The following is a 27,507-nucleotide window of genomic DNA, read 5'->3' on the forward strand; positions in this document are numbered from 1 at the left end:
TCTAAACCATGAGTAACTTAAATTACTAATAAATCCAAACTACACAAGTGCCCTAACACTTCACACATTCATTCAGAGCCAAAATCTTTTTAGTTTGGCCTAATGACGTTGCTTTTTTTTCTTTTCTTTTTTAACTGAAATACAGTTGACTGACATCTTAAGAACACTGAACATTTTCTAAAAGAGATGTAATATTATTGACTTCTTTAAAAAAAATCACTGACTCAGCTTTTATTTTTCATAATTGAATTCAAAGTAATTTAAGCATAAACATTTCCCATTACCATGAGTTTAAATTATGAGATTTTCTGATTTGAAGACAACCCAGGATACCATTTAGTCTAACCTCCTCATATTTCAGAGCAAATATTCCTATTCAGTCTCAACAAAAGTAAAGTATACTATCTCATTCATTATGTATTTAAAGTGAAGTAAAGATTATTTTAAAGGAGTTCCCGTCGTGGCGCAGTGGTTAACGAATCCGACTAGGAACCATGAGGCTGCGGGTTCGATCCCTGCCCTTGCTCAGTGGGTCAAGGTTCCGGCGTTGCCGTGAGCTGTGGTGTAGGTCACAGACGCGGCTCGGATCCTGCGTTGCTGTGGCTCTGGCGTAGGCTGGCAGCTACAGCTCCGATTCGACCTCTAGCCCGGGAACCTCCATATGCCGCAGGAGCGGCCCAAGAAATGGCAAAAAAAAAAAAAAAAAAAAAAAAAAAAAAAAAAAAAAAAGATTATTTTAAAAAAAGCATTAATTCTCAATGTTAATTAACTATTCTTCTTCACATATTAGATTAGTAAATGTAAACTTTGAGTTCATTAACCACAGTCAGGAGAGCAACTATTTTCATTTTCTAAAAGAGGGTAAGAGTCATTGAAGGAGAAAAAAAATCCAGTTACACTCACCTAATATCATCAGAACACTTTACTGCTGTTAATAAATTAAACATGGCTGGCAATGTTTTGCACTTAAAACTAAATTTGAAGGTATTTTATTTTATTAACAGTTTTAACCTCAGAGACCCACCCACTCAAGCTTGCTGTCTATGTTTCCTGTTGAGTGTGGAAATTTCAGAGAAAAAAATACCACACTTTATCAGTGTGTTTGCAATGTGGTAAATTTATTTTCTGACCACAGCATCTTATTTTTCTGTTGCATGGGAACATTCTTTTGCTTTCTTCTTAGACATCATATGATAATTGAGAAATTATGAAAGCAATTCCAAGAGTTGATACAATCAGAAAAATAAACATGTACTATTGCTGAAAAAAAAACCCTTACATAAAAAGTTTAAGGAGAAATCTTTTTTACTTATATTGCCAACTAAAATTTCAAGGAATGAACAAGAATTCTAAAATTCTCTAATACTCTAACAATAAACCATTAGAATATTTTGATAGACATGCATCAGATCATTACAATTTCAGAAAAGCTTAGTCTTTTAGAGCTAGCAGGATCATTAACATAGTACTATTAAAACCTCATCCTAGTTGAGTTATTATTTCAAGAAGGATTCACAAAACTCCAGCATAATAAAACATGTGCTAGTTCTGCCCCCAAAATATGTTCCTCAAATTTGTTCCCTACTAAGCATTCATTGCCGATATTTTAGTTCAGGCCTTCATTATTTTCATTTGGATTACTGCAACACCTAATTGGTCTCTGTGGACCGAGTCTTTACTTCTAATTCAATCTCTATTGTTGCTCATGAAACTATTTTTTAAATCATAAATCTGATCATGTCATCTCATTTGCTAAAAAGCAAACTGGTTATTAACAGATATTTAAAAAACTAAATGGCACCCAAACAAAAAAAGAACTAAATGGCACCCAAATAAAAAAACAATTTATTTCTTAACAATAAAATTTAAAGAAAGATGGAACTGGGCTGGATAACATATGAAATGAGTTATTATGTTTCTCAGGAACTTCCATATGCCACAGGTGTGGCCAAAAAAGAAAAAGAAGATTGAGTAAACTAGACAAACTATTTCACTATTGCCTCCATATAATTTCTTGTTTAAATTAAAAAAAATCATGATAATTTTGTAATCATATATGGAAAAAGAGTTTTTAGAAATTTAAATCTTGCTTTAAAAAAAATCCAGACACTGAAAACAGTAGCGGCTTACCTTGCAAATACCCTGTCTTTATTTGCCTTTTCTTTGCCATACTGAACTGACTGGACTTCAGTTCTCCCACTGAAATACATAAATATGTACAATAAGAAAACCTTAAAGAGGATTATAAGATAAAATGACAATACACAGCATGATTATATTACAATTACATAAGATACAAGATATTTTTAGCAAAGGAAAGGGAACAGAGGATAAGAAGGAAAGAATGCACTACATTCCACTTCTGCCCAAATGGATGAAGCATAATTACAGCTCTCTAACTAATGAACAGAGATGTGTTCCAAAGACACTTTGTTTCCGGATGCTCCTTCGTTTGGGGGTATGAAAGAAGCAATTTTGTCTGAGAGGAGTTCCTGCTCTGCTGTGCCCTGGAAAGCACAGGGACAGCTTGCTATGTCCCAGCTCATCTAAGCCCTGCCCTCATCCACACGTGTGTGGTTTGGCTAGCATCCTTACTAATCCTTAATCAAGGGCCTGAAATGTGGGGGGATCCTGAACTTGGGCAAGCTTTCCTGCTTGGTCTGCTGCTGATGATCACAGATGCATCCGCAAATCCTTCCATGTCCAGGTACAGGCAACTCCAGATATTTTTGTATAAGAAGGAACTAAGGACAGAAATATGGTTGGGAGTTGGGTACTACAGGGGATTTGTCCTGATGCTGATTTGTTTTGCAAGTCTACTATTCATGCATGGGGACTGATCTGCCTCGGTGGTACTCTGATGTGTTCAGGCAGAACAAATATGTTAATAAAAACTTGGTTGTCAGAGAATTCGTTACTTAGAATATCATATTATTTGTGTGAATGAACATATATGCAGGAAATTTTAAGATCATCATCCACAGACAAGAATAGATAAACGTGACTAGAACGACACGTTTGCTAAAGTTTTAACGGAGAAGTCACAAGCAGTACCATGGTTTTTTGGTGGGCTGTGCCCACAGCATGTGGAAGTTATCAGGCCAGGGACTGAACCTGAGTCACAGCATTGACAACACTGGATTCTTAACTGCTAGGCCACCAGGGAATTCCTGAATGCTTTTACCTATGTTCTCTTTTAAGAGTTTTTTTTTTTTTCCCCATTACCACGATTTTTAAATTTAGGCAAGTTGATATTTCTTAAGAAAACATATTTCCTCTAAGAAGGATAAACCATACTTGCAATTGTGAACAAGGTAAGAGATTAAGGTTCCCCGATGTTTTGTACTTCCATATTAGAACAATGATTGTAATCCCCTGGATATTTTGGAATAGAGATGACAAGGGAGTGTGTGAGGAAGTTGACAGAGGAGGTATTAAATCCTCTAATACTCCAAATTCCATCTCTCAGTCTTAATAATATTTCATCATTTTAAGTATGACAAGAGTTCTAGTATTCCAAACCACTGCTTATTATGAGGGAAAACAAGCATGTATTTAACATGTATCCACTAGGTGCAGGGTTGTGTCTAGATAAACATTTGTCCTGCTGCCACTTCTACCTTGTTTACAAGATTATTAAGCATTTTGGTGATTAAAAAGTATTTGGGGTATGTTTTTTAAAGTCCATAAGGACTATACACATAAGATCTAACTTTCACAACTCTAGAATATGCAATTTTCTTATACACACTAATATAGTGTTAACTGAGCTGCCATAGGCCTCAATCCTGTCCTCTGCTCTGGTAAATTCTTTGCTGCCAGTCGACAAACTCCATTTTCCAGGCTGCTGTGCAAGCTGGCTTCCTCTTAGGTTCTGTTTTTTTTCTGGTGGGAAATCAGAAAGTGGGACAAGTCAGAAGCAGGTGACTGTCAGATGCTGGCAGCTGCTGTAACAACAGTGGGGACAGGGAGAAACAGAACCTTGTAGATAGCACCAGCCCCAATCAAGCAGCCCTCTTGGCAGATGACTGACAGTGGCTCAACAGTGAGGTAGCAGGTCTAGGCTTGTGGATGCTGGCCCAGACGTAACACAAGCTCCTGATCCTCAACTGTTACCCAGGCTTCCTGTTTGCTTCTCTAAAACCCTCTTTCCTTTTGTTTTTCTAGACTTTCTAACACCCGTGAAACCAACTGCCTCAATTAAATTGTTTTAATTTGAAAAATCAAAAGGGCTTTCTGTTTGCCTGACACAGTAATTTTCCAGTGAAGAGGATTCAAGTGAAACATTATTAGTCAAAAGGCTGAATTAATATGTTGCATTTCATTATAAAAATATAAAGATAAAATGAAAATATGAGGGAGAAATTAAGTATTTATATGTCATAATATCTATGATATTATTCTTTATGGGTGTAGTATTATTAGAACAAAATGCAAAACTATACCATAATCTAAGAACGCTAAATTGTGACAGTAAGATACTATCTTTAGAACAATGACAAAATACCAATTGGTGACGAATACAGGCCATTATAAGTAATTCAAGCAATATAGGAAAGTAAAACAAAAAAGTAAACAGATTAGCCATAGTCATACCCCCTAAGAAATAATCTTCACTATGAGCAGGTAAAAATCATTCTGAAACTATACATACATAGAAAAGACTAAAATATGGATATTACACTGTGATAATGTGATATATGCCACAATGAAAATATTAAATAAATTTTCCTTGAATTAAAGGAAAGAAAATGACTACCATTCATTTAAAAAAGGAGAAGGAGAATAAAAAAGTCAAGGCAAACCTTAAAAACTTAGTGTGTTAACATTTAATTTTTATTACTATGGATTCTCACACTTCACTAGTCCCTGACTTCCACTTGCTTTTCTTAGTTATACTATTACTTTTACTTTGTCAAAATTTGTGACATTTTAATTCTGTTTCTATAGTAATCATTCTCATAGTTGTCAAGAACTGCTTCCTTATTTATCTATTTACTTGTTTTTCAGGGCCGCACCCGCAGCATATGGAGGTTCCCAGGCTAGGGATACAATCGGAGCTACAGCTGCTGACCTACACCACAGCCACAGCAATGCCAGATCTGAGCTGCGTATGCGACCTACACCACAGCTCACGGCAACGCAGGATCCTTAACCTACTGAGTGAAGCCAATGATCAAACCTGCATCCTCATGGATACTAATTGGGCTCATTGCTGAGCCACAACGAGAACTTCCAGAGTTGGTTCCATATTTAAAGAATTTATTCTTAGTTCTTTCACCAAGAATCTTGTTGAGTCACTTTGGTTTCTCTCTTGGATGGTTTTACTTTTTTTTTTTTTTTTTTGGTCTTTTCTAGGCCTACACCCAAGGCATATGGAAGTTCCCAGGCTAGGGATCCAATTGGAGCTATAGCTGCCGGCCTATCCCACAGACACTGCAATGTGGGATCTGAGCCACGTCTGTGACCAACACCACAGCTCACGGCAACGCCAGATCGTGAATCCACTGAGCAATGCCAGGGATCAAACCCACAACCTCATGGTTCCTCAGATTCGTTAACCACTGAGCCATGACGGGAACTCCTGGATGGCTTTACTTTACATTAATTTTTTTTTTAATGGGCTCAGAGATATTATATTCCCTGAGATTTTATATCTATTTGCCTTTAGAATTTAGAAGGAAACTGGCTAAGTCTAAGCTTAATATTTTTCAGTCATTTTTTTTCCTTTAAGACTTGGTAGACAATTGTGGTCCAAAAGCTACATAAGCCTGAAGAAAGGTTTTATTTGGCATTTATAATATTTAAAAATATCTAAACCTCTAACAAGCCTGATAAGGGAAAAAAGAGAAGACACAAATTACCGGTATCAAGAATGACAGAAATGACATTACCAGATCCTCTATTGAAAGTATACTAAAGGAATATTATATTTTTATGCCAAAAAAAAACAAGTATGAAGACAAAAACAGATAAGTTCTTTGAAAAATATGATTATCAAACGTCACCCAGGAAGAAAAAGTGAACTGCTTTATTTGTGTTAAAGAATTTGAATGTGTTGTTGAAAAGCCTCCTATAAATAACACTTCTGCCTTAGAAGAACAGAAACGGAAAATCCTATCAAATATTTTAATAAGAAATAATATCACTACAGAAATCCTTCTAGAAAACTGAAAATGAGGGAATACTTTCCAACTCATTAAATGAGGCAAAATTACGACACCAAACCTGATGACATTACAAGAAAACTAAAGAGAAATATCCTTCACAACATAAATGCAAAAATTCTAAATAAAATATAAGCAAACTGAATAAAATAATATATAAAAAGAATAACAGATCATAACAAAATCAGATTTCCCCCAGGAATGTAGGGTTGCTTTACCACTTGAAAATCAATCAATGTCTAACTAACAGTATAAACAAAGTTAAGTAGAAAACTCATATGATCACTGTAATAGCTGCAGAAGAAACATTTGACAAAAACGAATATCCAACCCTGGTAAAAACTTCCCGCAAATGAGAAATAGAGGAAGTTCTTTAACACCCATGTTACAGGACATCTACGAAAGCCTACAGTTAACAACACATTTAATAGTGAAAGACTGAGAGTCTTCCCCTAAGATAAGGAATAAGACAAGGATGTCTGTTCTCACCTCTTCTACCCAATTCTATGTTAGAGTTCCAGCTGGGGCAGTAAGTAAAGAAAAAGAGGTAAAGAGGATCAGAATAGAAAGGAAGAATTAAAACTATCTTTATCCTCTGGGAAAAAAAAATCTGTTGGAAGTTATAAAAAAAGCTCCTGGAATAAATGAGGTAAGCAAAGTTTAAGGAAACAAGATCAACATAAAAAAATCAATGCATCCGTAAACAATGATAAACAATCTAAAATTAAACAATCTAAAATTAAAATTTAATAAGCTCATTTACAATAGCATAAAAAATGCAATAATTAAGGATACATTTGGTAAAGATGTGAGACTTTTAAACTGAAAACTACAATGTTGAGAAATAAAATATTTATTGCTTTTTGTTTTTTCTTTTTAAAATTTTTATTTTTGCATTACTCAATAAATTTACTACATTTATAGTTGTACAATGATCATCACAATCCAATTTTATAGGATTTCCCCATTGCAACCCCCACCCCCAAAACTGTCTCCTTTGGAAACCGTAAGTTTTTCAAAGTCTGTGAGGCAGTATCTGTTCTGCAAAGGAGTTCATTCTGTCCTTTTTTCAGATTCCACATGGCAGTGAAAGCATTTGATGTTGGTGTCTCAGTGTATGACTGACTTCACTTAGCATGATAATTTCTAGGTCCATCCACGGTGCTAAAAATGCCAGTAATTCGTTCCTTTTAATGGCTGAGTAATATTCCATTGTGTATATGTACCACCTCTTCTTGATCCACTCCTCCGTCAATGGACATTTAGGTTGTTTCCATGTCTTGGCTACTGCAAATAGTGCTGCAATGAACATTGGAGTCCATGGGTCTTCTGGAGTCATGGTTTTCTCTGGATGGATGCCCAGGAGTGGGAATGCTGGATCAAATGGTAGTGCTATTTTTAGTTTTCTGAGGCATCTCCATACTGTTTTCCACAGTGGTTGCACCAATTTACATTCCCACCACCAGTGTCAGAGGGTTCCTTTTTCTCCACACCCTCTCCAGCACTTATTGTTTGTAGACATTTTGATGATGGCCATTCTGGCAGGTGTAAGATGGTACCTCACAGTGGTTTTGATATTCATTTCTCTAATAATGAGTGATGTTGAACACATTTTCATGTGTTTTTTGACCATCCATATGTCTTCTTTGGAGAATCGTCTCTTTAGGTCTTCTGCCCATTTTTTGATGGGGTTGTTTGTTCTTTGATACTGATCTGTAGGAGGTGTTTATAAATTTTGGAGATTAATCCCTTGTCAGTCGATTCACCTGCAAATATTTTCTCCCATTCTGTGGGTTGTCTTTTCATTTTGTTTTCTTTGCTGTGCAGAAACTTTTAAGTTTAATTAAGTCCAATTGATTATTTTTGTTTTTACTGTCATTACTCTAAGAGGTGGATCTGAGTTTATTTTTGTGTATGGTGTGAGAGAGTGTTCTAATTTCATTCTTTTCCATGTGGCTGTCCAGTTTTTCCAGCACCACTTATTGAACAGGCTGTCTTTTCTCCATTGTATAATCTTGCCTCCTTTGTCATAGATGAGTTGGCTGTAGGTGTGTGGGTTTAATTCTGGGCTTTCTATCCTGTTCCACTGATCTATATCTCTGTCTTTGTGCCAGCACCATACAGTTTTGATGACGGTTGCTTTGTAGTATAGTCGGAAGTCAGGGAGCCTGATTCCTCCAGCTCCATTTTTCTTTTTCAGGATGTCTTTGGCTATTCTGGGTCTTTTGTGCTTCCAAACAAACTTTAAAATATTTTGTTCAAGTTCTGTGAAAAATGTCCTTGGTAATTTGATAGGGATTGCACTGAATCTGTAGATTGCCTTGGGTAGTATAGTCATTTTGATATATTGACTCTTCCAATCCAAAAGCATGGTATGTCTTTCCATCTATTTGTGTCACCTTTGATTTCTTTTATCAGTGTCTTAGTTTTCAAAGTACAGGTCTTTTGTTTCTTTAGGTAGGTTTACTCCTAGGTATTTTATTGTTTTGGATGTGATGGTAAATGGGATTGCTTCCCTAATTTCTCCTTCTGATCTTTCATTGTTAGTATATAGAAATGCAGATGATTTCTGTGTATTAATTTTCTATCCTGCGACTTTGCCAAATTCATCGATGAGCTCTAACAGTTTTCTGGTAGAGCCTTTAGGATTCTCTAGGTATACTATCATGTCATCTGCAAATAGTGATAGTTTTACTTTTTCCTTTCCAATTTGGATTCCTTTTATCTCTTTTACTTCTCTGAATGCTATGGCTAGGACTTCCAAAACTATGTTGAGTAGCAGTGGTGAGAGCAGACATCCTTGTCTTGTTCCTGATCTCAGTGGGAATTCTTTCAGCTTTTCACCATTGAGAATGATGTTAGCTGTGGGTTTGTCATATATGGCCTTTGTGATGTTGAGGTACGTTCTCTCTATGTCCACTTTCTGCAGGGTTTTTATCAGAAATGGGTGTTGGATTTTGCCAAAGGCTTTTTCCGTGTCTATTGAAAAGATATATATGGTTTTTGTTCTTCAGTTTGTTAATGTGGTGTATCACACTGATGGATTTACAGATATTGAAGAATCCCTGCATCCTGGGATAAATCCCACTTGATCATGATGTACAATCTTTTTAATGTATTGTTGCATGTGGTTTGTTAGTATTTTGCTGAGGATTTTTGAATCTATGTTCATCAGTGAAATTGGCCTGTAATTTTTTTTGTGGTATCTTTGTCTGGTTTTGGTATGAGGGTGACGGTGGCCTCATAGGATGAGTTTGGGAGTATCCCCTCCTCTGCAATTTTTTGGAATAGTTTCAGAAGGATAGGTGTTAGCTCTTCCTCAAATGTTTGATAGAATTCTCCTGTGAAGCTATTGGTCCTGGACTTTCGTTCGTTGGATGTTTTTTCGTTTTGTTTTTGTTGTTGTTGTTGGAAGTTTTTAAATCAGTTTCAATTTCAGTGCTTGTGATTGGTTTTATTTTTTCTATTTCATCTTCATTTAGTCTTGGAAGATTGTACTTTTCTAAGAATTTGTCCATTTCTTCTAGGTTTTCCGTTTTATTGGTGTATAGCTGCAGGTAGTAGTCTCTTATGATCCTTTGTGGTTCTGTGATGTCCATTGTTACTTCTTTTTCATTTTTAATTTTACTGATTTGAGCCTTCTCTTTTTTGCTTGATAAGTCTGGCTAGGGGTTTACCAATTTTGTTGATTTTTTTCAAAGAACCAGCTTTTCATTTCATTGATCTTTTCTATGGTTTTGTTTCTATTTCACTGATTTCTCCTCTGATATTTATGATTTCTTTCCTTCTGCTAACTTTAGGTCTTGTCTGTTCTTCTCTCTTTAGCTGCTTTAGATGTAAAGTTAGCTTGTTTATTTGAGCTTTTTCTTGTTTCCTGAGGTAGGCTTGTATTGCTATAAATGTTCCTCTTAGAATGGCTTTTGCTGCATCCCATAGATTTTGGAGTGTCATATCTTTGTTGTCCTTTGCTTCTAGGTAGTTTTTAATTTCCTCTTTGATTTCTTCAGTGATCCATTGGTTGTTTAGTAGCATGTTGTTTAGTCCCCATGTGTTTGTGTTTTTTGCAGTTTTTTTCTTGTTGATTTCCAGTCATATAGCATTGTGGTCGGAGAAGATGCTTGATATGATTTCAATTTTCTTAAAGTTCCTGAGGTTTGATTTGTAGCCCAGGATGTGATCAGTCTTAGAGAATGATCCCTGTGCACTTAAGAAGATGTGTATTCTGCTGCTTTGGAATGGAATGTCCTATAAATATCTATTAAGTCCATCTGCTCTAATGCTTCATTCAGGGCCTGGGTTTCGTCATTGATTTTCTCTCTGGATGATCTGTCCATCTGTAAGTGGGGTGTTAAAGCCCCCCACTATGATTGTGTTATTGTCAACTGGTCCGTTTAAGGTTGTTCGCAGTTGCCTTATATATTGTGGTGAACCTGTGTTGGGTGCATAGATATTTAAAATTGTTCTATCTTCTTCTTGGATTGATCCTTTGATCATTATGTAGTGACCTTCCTTGTCCCTTAAAATATTCTTCATTTTAAAATCTATTTCATCTGATATGAGTATTGCTACTCCAGCTTTCTTTTGATCCCCATTTGCATGAAATATTTTCTTCCATCCTCGCTTTCAATTTGTATGTGTCCCTAGAAGTGAAGTGGGTCTCCTGAAGACAGCATATATATGGGTCTTGTTTTTGTATCCATTCAGCCAGTCTGTGTCTTTTGGTTGGGGCGTTTAGTCCGTTAACATTTAAGGTAATTATTGATATCTATTTCTTATTGCCATTTTATTAATTGCTTTGGATTTGTTCTTGTTGCTGTTTTTTCTTCCCTTCTTCTCTTGTTCTTTCCTTTTGTGGTTTGATGACTATCTTTAGTGGTGTATTTGGGTTGATTTTCCTTATTTGTTTCTGTATCAATTGTAGATTTTTGGTCTGTAGTTATTCTGAAGTTTTGATATAAGAGTCTATATACAGAGAGAGATACATATATGAGAATGTTTTAAGTTGTTGGTATCTTAATTGCAAGTGCATCTCCAGTGTCTTGCATTTGTACCTACCTCTTCTCATGATTTCTGATTTTGGTGGCATAATTGTGCGTGGATGTTTCTGTTTGCAGCCTTTTTTTTTTTTTTCTGTCTAGAGAAGTTCCTCTAGTATTTATTGTAAAGCTGATTTAGTGTTGCTGAATTCTCTCAGCTTTTGCTTATCTGTGAAGGTTTTGATTTCTCCTTCAAATCGGAATGTGAACCTTGCTGGGTAGAGTCATCTTGGTTGGAGGTTTTTTCCTTTCATCACGTTATGTATATCAAGCCACTCCCTTCTGGCCTGCAGAGTTTCTGCTGAAAAATCTGCCGATAACCTTATTGGGGTTCCCTTGTATGTTATTTCTTTTCTCTAGCTGCTTTCAAGATTGTCTTTAATTTTGGTCAGTTTGATTAACAGTGTCTCAGGGTATTCCTCCTTGGGTTTTAACATGACACTCATTGCACTTCCTGGATTTGAGTGGTTCCTTTCCCAGGTTAGGGAAGTTTTTGGCTATTATCTCTTGGAATATTTTTTCTGTCGCCTTCTCTCTCTTTCTTCTTCTGGCACCTCTATAACATGGGATGTTGGTGCATTTAACATTTTCCCAGAGTTCTCTGAGACTGTCTTCATTTGTTTTAAATTTTTCTCTTTCCTGTTCATCAGTGATTCCCACTAGTCTGTCCTCCACCTCGCTTATTCGTTCTTCTGCCTCCTGTATTCTGCTGTTGGCTGCTTCTAATGAATTTTTTATTTCAGTTATTGTATTTTGCATCTCTTCTTGTTTGATATCTTGTATCTCTTTGCTCAGTGTTTCCTGTAAGTTATCCATCTTTCCCTTCAGTTTATTTTCAATGTCTTGCATCATCTTCAGCATCAACAGTCTAAAGTCTTTTTCCTGGAAGCTGAGAATCTCATCACTTAGCTGATTTTCTGGGGTTTTTCCTTTCTCCCTCATCTGAGTTAAAGTTCTCTCTTTTCATTTTTATAGGTTTTTGGTGTGGTGACCTTTTTTACAGATAAGTTGTAGCCTCTCTTACTTCTGGTGTCTGCCCCCCTTGTGGCTGAAGTCGGTATGGGGGCTTGCTGTAGGCTTCCTGATGGGAGGGACTGATGCCTGCCCACTGGTAGGTGGAGCTGATTCCTATCCCTCTGGTGGGTGGGGCTTTGTCTCTGGGTGAGATTAGAGGTGGCTGTTTGCCTGGGGGGGGGTCTTTAGGCAGCCTGTTTACTGAGGGGTGGGGCTGTGATCCCACCTGGATTGTTGTTTGCCCTGGGGTTTCTCAGTGCTGATGGGTGGGGCCAGAAAGGCATGTTGATGAATATTCTCGAGAGTTTTGCTTTCAATGTCCTTCCCTCACAACAAGCCACATTCACCCCTGTTTTCCCAGGAGGTCCTCCAAGAACTGCAGTCAGGTTTGATGCAGATTTATATGGAGACTTTGCTCTGCCCTGGGACCCAGTGCACGTGAAAGTCTGTGTGTGCCCTTTAAGAATGGGGTCTCCAGAGTTCCCGTCGTGGCTCAGTGGTTAACAAATCCGACTAGGAACCATGAGGTTGCAGGTTCGGTCCCTGCCCTTGCTCAGTGGGTTAACAATCCAGCGATGCCGTGAACTGTGGTGTAGGTTGCAGATGAGGCTCAGATCCCATGCTGCTGTGGCTCTGGCATAGGCTGGGGGCTACAGCTCCAATTCGACCCCTAGCCTGGGAACCTCCATATGCTGCAAGAGTGGCCCAGAGAAATAGCCAAAAGACCAAAAAAAAAAAAAAAAAAAAAAGAATGGGGTCTCCGTTTCCTGTGGAGCGCCTGTGCACAAGCCCCACCAGCCTTCATTGCCAGATGCTCTGGGGGCTCTTTCTCCCAGTGCAAGATCCCCACACATGGGGGTCGATGTGGGGCTCAGAACTCTCACTCCTGTAGGTGAGTCTCTGTGAAACAGTTACTTTCCAGCCTGTGGGGCTTCCCATCTGGGAGGTATGGGGTTTCTTATATTGCATAATTGCTCCTCCTACCTCTTGCTGAGGCCTCCTCTTTGTCTTCTGGAGTAGAATATCTTTTTGAAAGTTTCCGGTCCATTTGGTTGAAGATTGCTCAGCACTTGGTTGTAAATTTTGTTGATTTTAGGAGAAAAGTTGAGCTCCAGTCCTTCTATTCTGCCATCTTAATCCCATCTCCTGAATGACTGTAAGTTTTGTTGCATCTGTCTTTTATGTAAGTCAACTTTCAAAAACAATTTCTGTGGCCAAGTGGCCTGAGAACACTTCGCCTCCTGGCTCCCATGGGTGGCCTCCTTCTCCCGGTGCTCTGCTCAGTGCTCACTCTCCCACTGTCTTCCCCCTTCCTCTCTCCCTTCCCTGCCCAGGAGAGCTGCAGCTGAGATCAAAATGCTGAAGTAACTGGACATCCACAAGCAAATAAACAAACTTCAAACCATACTTTACATCATATACAAAAATTACTTCCAAACACATCATGGACCTAAATATGAGTTAAAACTGTAAAACACTTAGAAGAAAGCAGAGGAATGATCTTTGTCAGATTTCTTAAATATGACATCAAAGAAAAATCCACGCAAAGAAAAGGCTGGTAAACTGAACTTCATCAAAATTATGTGCCCTTCAGAAAAACTGGTCAATTGAAAAGATAACAGAAGGCACTGATGAGAACGTGGTGGAACTGGAAGTTTCATGCACTGCTGGTGGGTATATACAATGATAAAAGTACACTGAAAAAAACTGCAGTTTCTTGCAAAGTTAAACATACATCTACCATAGGATCTGGCCATTCCACTCCTAGGTATTTAGTTAGCCAAGGGAAATTAAAGCAAGTGTCCATGCAAATACTTCCCCACGAATGCTCTTGGCAGCTTTATTTGTGATAGCCCAAACCCAGAAACAACCCAAGTGGAGAAACAACCCACTTGATATCCATAATTAAGTGAATGGTTAAATTGTGATATATTTACACTGTGGAATATTACTCTGCAATATAAGGAAATGAACCACCAATCCAGAAAACGTGGATGAATTTCAGAATAATTACACTGAGTAAAAGAGACCAGAGTATAAAGAATATGTAATATGCATATTTCAATTTATATAAAATCCTAGAAAACGCAAAAAACCAATTTATAGATGCAGAAAGCAGACCAGTGGATACATGGAAGAAAGGGGTTTTCAGATGGGTATGAGGAAAATTCCACGGTGGATATGCTGGCTATCTTAATTGTGGTAATGGATTTTCATGCATGTATATGTATCTCCAAACACTGAACTTTAAACTTTAAGTATGCTAGTTTATTGTATGTCAATTATACCTTAAAAAAAAAACTGTTTTAAAAGTGTAAAAGCTGACTCGGTCCATATTTCCCAAAGGCAATAAGAGCCTGAAAGGCAAGTGTTACCTCCCCCATGTATTTTTTTTATTAGATGGTTCTTCCTAGTTTGTTTTTTAAATTAGTATCTAAGTAGAAATTTCATTGTGTTTCAGGGATGATTTTCTCCCAAACTGGATTACATGTCCTTTGTATTTATAATCATTATGACTGGATTTTGTTTGCTGTGGTAGAGTGTGGGTAAATTACCTGATTTTTTTTCATCTGAGACTGGTGTGAATTACAGTTAAAGGTTGGTTACTACATTCTATTAATTTTTTCTTGCCTAAGTGAAGTGGTGTGTGTATATTTATGGGGAAGTCATATTTTCAAGGACAGAGGGAAGAAAGAGATCTGCTCAAGTGGCCTTCTTATATAAAAACCCTGGTGGACATTTAAGTTAGGAATTAAGTTTGTTGAGGGAATACCATTATGGTCTGTACTGTTCTCTCACCGGAGATTTTTTTTGTCCCTGCTGGGATTTAGTACCAATACGTAAGGCTTCTTGATTTTTTTTCCTTGACTCTGTTGATCTCATACTCACTCTCTATTACCTTTAAATCTGCAAGTAACAACACGTTACTTTTCTCAGTACTGCTTTTAGGACAGTGACAGAAGGGTCAAACATGACATCAAGTCACTTTAAGAGTCTGCTTTTTTATGATTATAATTTCCTTAATTCTATTTAAGTGCTGCTACTGAATTTTTGGGCTATTTTTACTTCTTATTTGGTGGTGGTGGGCGGATGCATTTTTAATGATAAATTGAGACAAACTGGGACTTGGGACCCTTTGCTGCAGTAGTTGCAGTGCTTGTATCTGGACAAACATTTCAAGCAACCAAATACAAAGAAACTTATTATAAGGGACTAAAAATAACTGTGTGCATGCCTAGTTGGGGCAAATTATGGATAAGAAGATATTAAAAAACCTAAAAGAACCCAATTGCCACTTCCAAAGAGCCTAGAGCAAAAGCTGGGTGTCATTAGCAAAAACAGGGTTCTACACATGGCCCCTGCACACACCACCACCAAAGGGTGGGCAGACCACCTAAGCCACCCCTCTAGCCTACCCGTGGATCATCCCCTACCCTCGCCCCATATGAGGAACCAGCCCACCCCTCCCACCTTGGAGAGCAAGCAAGCAAGGGAACCTATTGTTTGCTGCAGCAGGGGCCCTCTAAAGCTTTGCCTGAATTTTCCTGTCTGGCTTCTTAGCAATTTCTACTGATTGGGGAGGTGAAGAGCCCTGGAGAGTAACACTCTATCCTGTACTATGCTTTATGCTGTTTTATAAATGCTTGAGGTTTATAATACAAATATTTTCTGACCACATGTAAATATTTTCTTCATAAAAAATTTTTCTTGTAAATACCTAACAAAGACATAATAGAAATTATAACATAAGTAGACTGTAAATAATTAAACATGGTTGATTTACTTTAGAAAATAATGACCTGAAAAAAAAAGAAAAGAATGACTTGGAATATAGTCAATGGGACAGGTTTCAGAAGTCTAGTTATATCATGAGCATCTACAGAACTTGGTGTTGAAATAGACAAAGGGGCCACATTCCATGGAGATTTTGGAAGTAAGTATGAGTAATAATGACTCTATGGTTCAATAAACTGGACCTTTATTTTAAAGGGAAGAAAAATCCAACAGTAAAGCGTCACAGCATAAGCAATACTTACCAGTACCGGAATTTTGAACCTAATGTAAAATAATGTGCAAAAAAATTCTTTTGAGGTGGAAGTGGTCTGTCCAAACGGAAGAATGTGTGATGTTCTACACATGCTTTCCACAAATTTTTACATGCTCTGTAATTCACCATATTAAATCCCAATAATGTTTCTCTAGATTCATGCTGTAATAAATGACAAAACGCAGAAAAAAATCATGAAAATATCAGGATCTAATGTTCCATTTAATTTACTTTTTACAGATAAATATTCTAGCCTTACAAACACTAATTCTTCTACCATCTTTTTAGCTTATCCAATAAAACAGCAGTAAAACAAATAGAAAGGTTTGCAAAATGTGGACCTCATTCAGAAATATTACAATTTGTCCGAACTTTACTTTAGAACTTTACTTACTGTACTTTCTTACACAGTAAGAAACAAATCTAAAAATTGATCTACATCTGTTTTCAAAAGGTACTAACTATAATTGTTTCAAAATATAATCCCAGCCCACAGATTAAACTTTAAAATATATCAACACACCTTTCAACAAAATCTTTACATTTATAAATCTGTCTAGGTTGTAAATAATTAAAAACATTCAGCACTTCTGAACACTACTTTGAAAGCATGCTTTTAAAGTAAGCAACAGCAGAATACAAGGATTTCTTGAATTCTTCTTTAAATACATGTCACAAGAGTTCCTATTGTGACTCAGAGGGTTAAGAACCCAACTAGTATCCATAGGGATGCAGGTTTGATCCCTGGCATTGCTCAGTGGGTTAAGGATCCAGCATTGCCGTGAGTTGTGGTATAGATCGCAGATGTGGCTTGGATCCTGCGTTGCTGTGACTGTGGCATAAGCCTACAGCTGCAGCTCTGATTTGATCCCCAGCCTAGGAACTTCCATATGCTGTAAATGTGGTCCTAAAATGCAAAATAAATAAATAAAATAAAAAATAAAAACTTGTCACAAACTATGATTTAAATAAATAGTCTCACAGAAGTAAACTATATTTAGCAAGACACACATGATGTTAAGTGGATAGGTCTAATAATGCAAGCTACGCACCCCCAAACCAGATCCAGAACTGGATTGTTAGCAGCACGTGTGTAACCTTTTCTTCGCTTTCTACCAGGTTACCTTCACACATATGATCACTCTTCTGACTCTTATGATCAGAGCTGAGTTACAAATGTTTTTCAACTTTATATACATGCACTACACATGTATGTCTTTAGGTCTGACTTCTTTTGTTCTGTATTATGTTTCTATATTTACTCATGTAATTGTAAAGCAGGAATCAACTTATTTTCATTCTACATTATAGTCTACTGCATGAATAGACCATAGCTTATTTATCCATTTATGAATGATAGACATTTGACGTTTCCAGTCTGGTGATGTAAAAATACTGCTCCTATGTATAATCCTATATTTTGTCTGACGTGCGTATGTGCAAATTTCTGTTGTTGGATCACAGATGTGTAGGTGTTCACCTTTAGCAGACACCACCCAACAGTTTCCCAAACGATTAGATCAATATATGCTCTCTCCTACCAGCAGTGTATGCTCTGCAAACTCCCCAATCACCGGCTTATCAATCTTTTCATTACACTATTCTGGTGGTTGTGTAAAATTGTCACACTGATTATAATTTGTACTTTCCTAATGTTTAAGGAGGTTCAACACCTTTTCATGTTACTGCCATGAGGATATCCTCAGTTCTGAAGTATCTGTTCAAGTCACTAGCATATTTCTGGATTAGGATGAATGTACAACAAAGGACATGGTGTATGTGTGTGCATTATACACATATTCTGGGCTATTTTACTTTTTTTTCTTTTTTCTTTTGGCCGTGCCTGCAGCATGCAGAATTTTAACACAGGCCCAAGTTATAGATCTTTTCTTTTCTTTTTTTGATTTAAAAAAATTTTTAGGAGTTCCCATTGTGGCACGATGGTTAACAAATCCGAATAGGAACCATGAGGTTGCGGGTTCGATCTCTGCCCTTGCTCAGTGGGTTAACAATCCAGCATTGCCGTGAGCTGTGACGTGGGTCGCAGACACGACTCGAATCCTGAGTTGCTGTAGCTCTGGCGCAGGCTGGTGGCTACAGCTTAGATTCGACCCCTAGCCTGGGAACCTCCATATGCCACGGAAGTGGCCTAGAAAAGGCAAAAAGACTAAAATAAAATAAAATAAATGTTATTTAGTTTTCAGAAAAGATTTATATTTTATATTTTTTCCTCTAAACTTCACTGAAACATATACTAGAATGTTCATTAACAGCATTAGTAACAATAGCCACAACCTGGAAATGGCAAAACTGTCCACTAACACAGTAAGAATGAATAACTTATTTATGGCATATTCAATCAGTAGAATACCACAGAGCAATGGAGCAAGCTATTGCTATGTGAAACAACATGGCTGAGTCTCACGGTGTTAAGGGAAAGAAGGCAGACAAAAGAGAAAACTTTCTGTAGGATTTCATTGTTTAAAGCAAACTAATTCCTGATGATATGAATGAGAATAATAATAAGGGTTTGGGAGAGTTAACAGCGAGAGGGCATCAGCTCCAGTAGCAATAACAGCAGCTCTGGGGTGGTGGTAGGAATGGTCTACACAATAACATGTATATTACGTACTTACCAAGCACAACGCTTAAGGTCTGTCTGCTTTATTTCAACAAAAACTTCTACATTTTGAGTATAAATGATGAATCATGGTCACTTAGTAGACTAATATTCTCTATAAAACGCATTTGATTCAAGTACATTTTTAAGGTTTTTGAACACATTTTATACACATATACAAATACATGTGCACTAATTTGTCAATATTTCTAATACTGTAAATCAAAGGATAAGGTTACTTTAATTTGATGAAATAGATAAAACCATTTATAAGATGAAAGTCTTTCCCACATTGCACTTTCTAAGATAATTCAACGTGTTGTATTTAATGTATAAAAAAAAAGACATTACCACTCCAACCAAGGGAGGAAATATACTACATGTTCATGAATTAAAAACAAAATTAAACACTCAGGCTCCCTAAAATGTCTGTACGAAAGGAAGTGCTGTAGACTTAGTTTAAAAAAAAAGAGAGAGATAGAGAAAGAAAAGAAAAAGAACATAAAAATGCTCAGTTACTACTTCCCTCATGAATGGACCCTGAGGACTAACAATGAACAACTGAGGTCAGTTTATAAGCTCAAGAGACAGCAGAATGGACACCTAGAATAACTTCAAATTAGAACCACAGAAAGAGCAGGGAAATACTTTGTCATAAAATGTGAATTAACTAAGTAGACAGTTATCAACAGTAACATTTTTACTCATACTAAAAATACTGTCATAAATGACTACTTATCCCCCCTCCCCACTTTTTAGGGCAACACCTGCAGCATATGGAATTTCTGGGCTAGGGGTTGAATCGGAGCTGCAGCTGCCAGCCTACAACACAGCCACAGCAACGTCAGATCAGATCCAAGCTGCATCTGTGACCTACGCTGTAGTTTGTGTCAACGCCAGATCCTTAACCCACTGAGTGAGGCCAGGGACTGAACCTGCATCCTCATCGATGCTATTTGGGTCCTTAAGCTGCTGGGCCACAATAGGAACTTCATGAGTGACTACTTATTTCTTAAAAGATTTAATTTATATTACTAAGTATTAGCTTAATACTCACCAATTCTTTTCTAAGTTGAATAAAAAACTGTTTGCACTTAAAAGAAATTTTTACAATCTTCAACCTGGATAAAAAGAAAATGAATCAGAGTGTTTAAAATACTGAACAAAGACAAAAACATTAACAGAAATTAAAAATAATCCTTTAACTGTATATCTGGTTATGTCCAAATATTTAATTATATATACATATATAAAGTACACAAAGAATCTAAATTTTTTGGAGCTTCATGAAAAAACAATTAGAATTTATATGCTCAACTATGTGAAGTTTTATCAGAATACTAACTGTGAACCATACAGTTCCCAACTTTATATCTAAAGAAATACAAAAAAACACATATCACAGCTTAAAATTTCAAGAATATCAGTGATATAATTCACTCTTTTAAACTGTAAGTGGGTTTCTTGTTCTGCATGTAAGGAGCTTGAAAATCACCCCTCCATCCTAGCAATAAGTGAAAAACCCACAGACTGAAGAATCAACAACCCTTCTTGGATCCATAAGAAAGGGCAGAGCGAATACAGGGTAAAGTGCTACCCCCAAGGTTTAAGAAACTACCAGTGGAGCACAGGGAATCAGAGCTCAGGAGAGAAGAGATGAGGGGCAGACACTGCTAGAGGAGCCAGTGCTGGGCAGGAAAATGGCAATGGAAGGGGGAACCCTCTATGAACAGATGAAGCCCCAGCGTGGTCAACTCCAAGAGTTAAAAACGCCAAGAGAACCCAGTCCTGGGGAGACCTCACAATAATGTGAGATTTACCTCTAGAAGCTGAACAAGATTCTGACAGTAATAACTGGAGAAAAATAACCCCACATTTCGGACAGGGAAAGAGGAAAAGGAACCATGTTAAAACAGGTCAGACTCACTAAAAAGAGGAGAGAAAGAACCCAAATAACCAAAATTATAAATGAAAAAGGAGAAATCACAACGGATACAGCAGAAATACAAAAAACCATAAGAGAATACTATGAACAACTATACGGCAACAAGTTTGACAATCTGGAAGAAATGGACAATTTTCTAGAATCTTACAGCCTGCCAAAACTGAATCAAAAAGAAACAGACCAACTGAACAAACCGATCACTAGAAATGAAATTGAAGAGGTCACAAAATCACTCCCTACAAACAAAAGTCCAGGACCAGATGCTTCACAGGTGAATTCTATCGAACATATAAAGAGGAATTGGTGCCCAACCTCCTTAAACTCTTTCAAAAGGTTGAAGAAGAAGGAATACTCCCAAAGACATTCTATGATGCCACCATCACCCTCATTCCAAAACCAGGCAGAGATACCACCAAAAAAGAAAACTATCGCCCAATATCATTGATGAATATAGATGCAAAAATTCTCAACAAAATCTTAGCCAACCGAATCCAACAACATACCAAAAAAATTATACACCATGACCAGGTTGGGTTCATCCCAGGTTCACAAGGATGGTTCAACATACGCAAATCAATCAGCATCATACACCACATTAACAAAAAAAAAAGTCGAAAATCATATGATCATCTCAATAGACTCAGAAAAAGCATTTGACAAAGTCCAACATCCATTCATGATCAAGACCCTCGCCAAAGTGGGTATAGAGGGAACATTCCTGAATATAATCAAAGCCATTTATGATAAACCCACAGCAAATATAATCCTCAATGGGGAAAAACTGAAAGCCTTCTCCCTCAAATCTGGAACAAGACAGGGATGCCCACTCTCACCACTGCTCTTCAACATAGTGTTGGAAGTCCTAGCCACAGCAATTAGACAAAGCAAAGAAATCAAAGGCATCCAGATAGGAAGAGAAGAGATCAAACTGTCACTGTATGCAGATGATGTGATACTATACATAGAAAACCCTAAGGATTCAACCCAAAAACTACTTGAACTGATTAATAAATTCAGCAAAGTGGCAGGATGTAAGATTAACATTCAGAAGTCAGTGGCATTTCTGTATACCAGCAATGAAATATTAGAAAAGGAATACAAAAATACGATACCTTTTAAAATTGCACCTCACAAAATCAAATACCTCGGAATACACCTGACCAAGGAGGTAAAGGACCTATATGCCGAGAACTATAAAACTTTAATCAAAGAAATCAAAGAAGATGTAAAGAAATGGAAAGATATTCCATGTTCCTGGATTGGGAAAATCAATATTGTAAAAATGGCCATCCTACCCAAAGCAATCTACAGATTCAATGCAATCCCTATCAAATGACCCATGACATTTTTCACAGAACTAGAACAAACAATCCAAACATTTATATGGAACCACAAAAGACCCAGAATCACCAAAGCAATCCTGAGAAACAAAAACCAAGCAGGAGGCATAACTCTCCCAGACTTCAAGAAATACTACAAAGCCACAGTCATCAAAACAGTGTGGTACTGGCACCAAAACAGACAGACACACCAATGGAACAGAATAGAGAACCCGGAAATAAACCCTGACACCTATGGTCAATTAATCTTTGACAAGGGAGGCAAGAACATAAAGTGGGAAAAAGAACGTCTATTCAGCAAGCATTGCTGGGAAACCTGGACAGCTGCATGCAAAGCATTGAAACTAGAACACACCCTCACACCATGCACAAAAATAAACTCTAAATGGCTGAAAGACTTAAATATACGACAGGACACCATCAAACTCCTAGAAGAAAACATAGGCAAAACACTCTCTGACATCAACATCATGAATATTTTCTCAGGTCAGTCTCCCAAAGCAACTGAAATTAGAGCAAAAATAAACCCATGGGACCTCATCAAACTGAAAAACTTTTGCACAGCAAAGGAAACCAAAAAGAAAACAAAAAGACAACTTTCAGAATGGGAGAAAATAGTTTCAAATGATGCAACCGACAAGGGCTTAATCTCTAGAATATATAAACAACTTATACAACCCAACAGCAAAAACGCCAATCAATCAATGGAAAAATGGGCAAAAGACCTGAATAGACATTTCTCCAAAGAAGATATACAGATGGCCAACAAACACATGGAAAAATGCTCAACATCGCTGATTATAAGAGAAATGCAAATCAAAACTACCATGAGATACCACCTCACACCAGTCAGAATGGCCATCATTAATAAGTCCACAAATAACAAGTGCTGGAGGGGCTGTGGAGAAAAGGGAACCCTCTTGCACTGCTGGTGGGAATGTAAACCGGTACAGCCACTATGGAGAACAGTTTGGAGATACCTTAGAAATCTATACATAGAACTTCCATATGACCCCAAAATCCCACTCTTGGGCATCCATCCGGACAAAACTCTACTTAAAAGAGACACACGCACCCGCATGTTCATTGCAGCACTATTCACAATAGCCAGGACATGGAAACAACCCAAATGTCCATCGACAGAGGATTGGATTCGGAAGAGGTGGTATATATACACAATGGAATACTACTCAGCCATAAAAAAGAATGACATAATGCCATTTGCAGCAACATGGATGGAACTAGAGAATCTCATACCGAGTGAAATGAGCCAGAAAGACAAATACCATATGATATCACTTATAACTGGAATCTAATATCCAGCACAAATGAACATCTCCACAGAAAAGAAAATCATGGACTTGGAAAACAGACTTGTGGCTGCCTGATGGGAGAGGGAGGGAGTGGGAGGGATTGGGAGCTTGGGCTTATCAGACACAACTTAGATTTACAAGGAGATCCTGCTGAATAGCATTGAGAACTTTGTCTAGATACTCATGTTGCAACAGAACAAAGGGTGGGGAAAAAATGTAAATGTAATGTATACATGTAAGGATAACTTGATCCCCTTGCTGTACACTGGGAAAAAAAAAAAAAAGGTCAGAGCACTCTATTCCTAATAAGGTGTGCCTTTTGAGGAAACTAGTCAACCAAAGCTTAACTGACCTGTGGAAGGGAAAACCCAATTTCATCCCACTCCAGCCATCCTGTCCCACCTGTGAAACACCTGTGAAGCTCATGATCCAAGAGCCTAGGCTCATTAACACTCTAAGAATGCATATGGAGAAATGGGAACCCTCTTGAATTGTTGATGGGAAGGTAAGTTGCTGTAGCCACTGTGAAGAATGGTATGGAGATTCCTTAAAAAAACCTACATATGGAAAAACCATGTGATCCAGCAATCCCACTCCTGGGCATATATCTGGAGAAAACCATAATTCAAAAAGATACATGCCCTCCAATGTTCACTGCAGCACTATTTACAATAGCCAAGACATGGAAGCAGCTTAAATGTCCATTGACTGATGAATGGATAAAGAAGATGTGGAATATATACAAAATGGAATACTAACCAGCCGTAAAAAAGAACTAAATAATGCCATTTGCAGCAACATAGACTGACGTAAAGATTATCACAGTAAGCGAAATAAGTCAGATGGAGAAAGACAAATACCATATGATATCACTTATATATGGAATCTAAAAAATAATACAGTGAATGTATATGCAACACAGAAATAGACTCTCAGGTATAGAAAATAAACTGTGGTTACCAAACGGGAGTGGGAAGGGGGGAGGGACAAATTAGGGGTTTGGGATTAAGAGATATAAACTCTTATATAAAATAAATAAGCAACAAGGATATACTATACATGTATAGTACAGAGAATTATAACCATTTATCTTGTAATAACCTATAATGGAAGATAATCTACAAAAATACCAAATCACTATGCTGTATACTTGAAACTAAAACAATATTGTAAATCAATTATACTTTAATTTTTAAAAACTTCTAGGAGTTCCCATCATGGCGCAGTGGTTATCGAATCCGACTAGGAACCATGAGGTTGCGGGTTCGGTCCCTGCCCTTGCTCAGTGGGTTAACGATCCGGCGTTGCCGTGAGCTGTAGTGTAGGTTGCAGACGCAGCTTGGATCCTACGTTGCTGTGGCGCTGGTGTAGGCCGGTGGCTACAGCTCCGATTGGACCCCTAGCCTGGGAACCTGCGTATGCCGTGAGAGCGGCCCAAGAAATAGCAAAAAGACAAAAAAAAAAAAAATAATAATAATAAATAAATAAATAAACAAATAAAAACTTCTAAAAATTTAGGAGTTCCTGCTGTGGCGCAACAGGATTGGTGGCATCTTGAGAATGCTGGGATACAGGTTCAATCTTCAGCCTGGCTCAGTACGTTTAGGATCTGGTGTTGTCGCAGCTGCAGTTTAGGTCACAACTATGGCTGGGATCTGATCCCTTGCCCAGGAACTCCATATGATGTGGGGCAGCCAAAAAAGAAAAAAAAACTCTGGAAAAATTTAAATTTATATGTATTTGCTATCTCTGTCCACTATTAGCACCTAGAAGCAAACCTAGTCCAATAACAATGAACGTACATAATGCCCTATAAACTATTCCACACTAAAAGAAACCAGGACTCCTTGGGAGAACTGGCTAATTTCAGAGCTGGGGCAGGGAACATACAAGATCAGGCTAAACGTCTTGTGCCACTAAGTAAAGATGTCCCAAAATCTGATGGGAACAAATCAAAAAACATGAGAGGCAATTAAAAGGGGCTCCCACCACCCAAATGAGAAAATTTAAGTTTCAAAATAATTAATAACAAGAATGGATACTATTCTAAATAAAATAAGAATCCACATATCTAAATTGATACTAATTTTTTTAGGTGAGGGAGGGAATAACTCTTTTTTGCAGAATAATGTCAAATGATAAATATAAAAGAAATAATACAAATAGAAAATTGCCACATCTAGATATATCACAGTTAAACTGTTAGAAACCACAGAAAATCTTGACAGCAGCAAGACTGACTCATCACATACAAGGGAACCTCAATTACATCAATTACATTAATTGGGAAACATGAAGGTCAGAGACAGAGGATGACACATTCAAATTACTAACGGAAAATGACAATCAACAAGAACTGAATATCCAGCAAAACAATACTTAAAAGGAGAATTTAAGATATTCAGATGAACAAAAAGAATTTGTTGGAGTTCCAGTTGTGGCTCAGTGGCTAATGAATCCGACTAGGAACCATGAGGCTGCGGGTTCAATTCGTGGCCTTGCTCAGTGGGTTAAGGATCTGGCATTGCCGTGAGCTGTGGTGTAGGTCACAGACTCGGCTCGGATACTGTGTTGCTGTGGCTCTGGCGCAGGCCAGCGGCTACAGCTCCGATTGCACCCATAGCCTGGGAACCTCCATATGCCTCAGCAGTGGCCCAAGAAATGGCAAAAAGACAAAAAATAAATAAATAAATAAATAAATTAATTAATTAATTAAAAAAAAAGAATTTGTCAGTAGATCTTTCCTAGAAAATAAGATTAAAGATGAAATGAAAGCATGTTAGATCATAACTAAAATCCACAAGAATAAATAAAGACTATCATTAAGGATAACTACATGGCTAAATATAAACAACAGTATAATTTTGAGTTCTCGCGTGGGTCAGTAGTTAATGAATCCAACTAGGAATATGAGGTTGCAGGTTTGATCCCTGGCCTTGCTCAGTGGGTTAAGGATCTGGCATTGCTGTGAGCTGTGGTATAGGTTGCAGATGTGGCTTGGATCCTGCGTTGCTGTGGCTATGGCATAAGCCAGCGGCTACAGCTCCGATTGGACCCCTAGCCTGGGAACCTCCATATGCTGTGAGTGGGGTCCTATAAAGCAAAAACAAAACAAAACAAAAATAAAAACAGTATAATTTTATTTTGGAATTTTAAGTTTTTTTTTTATTCCTGATTTAAAAGACAACTGCATAAAACAACATTTATATCATGGTGTTGACAGGCTTATATTGTATAAAAAATGTAATTTGTATCACAACAGTACGAAGGAGAATGGAAAGTGAGCTATACAGGAGTAGTTTCTATGTGTTACCAAAACTGAGTTTCTATTTACCCTCCACTAAATGGTTATAGGTAAACTCCCATGGGAATGTCAGTTGACCCTTTAACAACATGGGTCTGAACTGTGAAGGTCCACTTATATGCACATATTTTTCAATAAATATACAGTTGGCTCACCATATGTAGATGTAGAACCCCAGGTGTAAAGGACTTAAATATCTGCGGATTTCAATATATGCAGGGGGTCCTGGAATAAATCCCCCACAGATATCAAGGGACAACTGTTTTAAGAAATAAACACAGGAGTTCCAGTCATGGCTCAGCGGAAATGAACCCAACTAGTATCCATGAGGACATGGGTTAGATCTCTGGCTCCACTCAGTGGGTTAAGGATCCAGCGTTGCTGTAGGCTGTGGTGTAGGTCTCAGACGTGGCTTGTATCTGGTGTTATTGTGGCTATGGTGTAGGCTAGTGGCTACATCTCCAATTCGACCCATATCCTGGGAACCTCCATATGCCACAGATGTGCCCCTAAAAAAGACGAAAAAATTTAAAAAAAGAAGTAAACACAAAATAATACAGTAAAATAAGCAGAATTAAAATGACAGGCTAGAACATATCTTCTTAAAACAAAAGACCATGCTGTAGGAATGGAGGAAAAAAGGAGATAAGACACAAAGAAAACTAGCAAAATGGCATTAGCTTATCAATAACAACATTAAATGTAAATGGACTAAAAACT

General features: G+C 37.5%; 1 protein-coding gene across 11 annotated transcripts in view; it reads right to left on the reverse strand.

Annotated features, from left to right (window-relative positions):
- The window catches only part of PTPN4 (protein tyrosine phosphatase non-receptor type 4), a 190,332-nt gene that overhangs the window by 54,779 nt on the left and 108,046 nt on the right, over positions 1 to 27,507 (reverse strand). For all 11 annotated transcript variants that reach the window (XM_084999633.1, XM_084999636.1, XM_003133309.5 and 8 more), the window contains 3 exons: positions 19,943 to 20,006; positions 16,255 to 16,427; positions 2,131 to 2,199 (listed from right to left, as the gene is read on the reverse strand). In XM_084999633.1, the coding sequence (XP_084855759.1) occupies positions 2,131 to 2,199; positions 16,255 to 16,427; positions 19,943 to 20,006 (306 nt within the window). The remainder of the gene's footprint in view (positions 1 to 2,130; positions 2,200 to 16,254; positions 16,428 to 19,942; positions 20,007 to 27,507) is intronic.

Source organism: Sus scrofa, chromosome 15 (genome assembly GCF_054392235.1).
Source record: "Sus scrofa isolate SSC_HxYL_T2T_F1_AM1 chromosome 15, Sscrofa_HxYL_maternal_Yorkshire_Landrace_v2.0, whole genome shotgun sequence".
In the NCBI taxonomy this organism is placed as follows: domain Eukaryota; kingdom Metazoa; phylum Chordata; class Mammalia; order Artiodactyla; family Suidae; genus Sus; species Sus scrofa.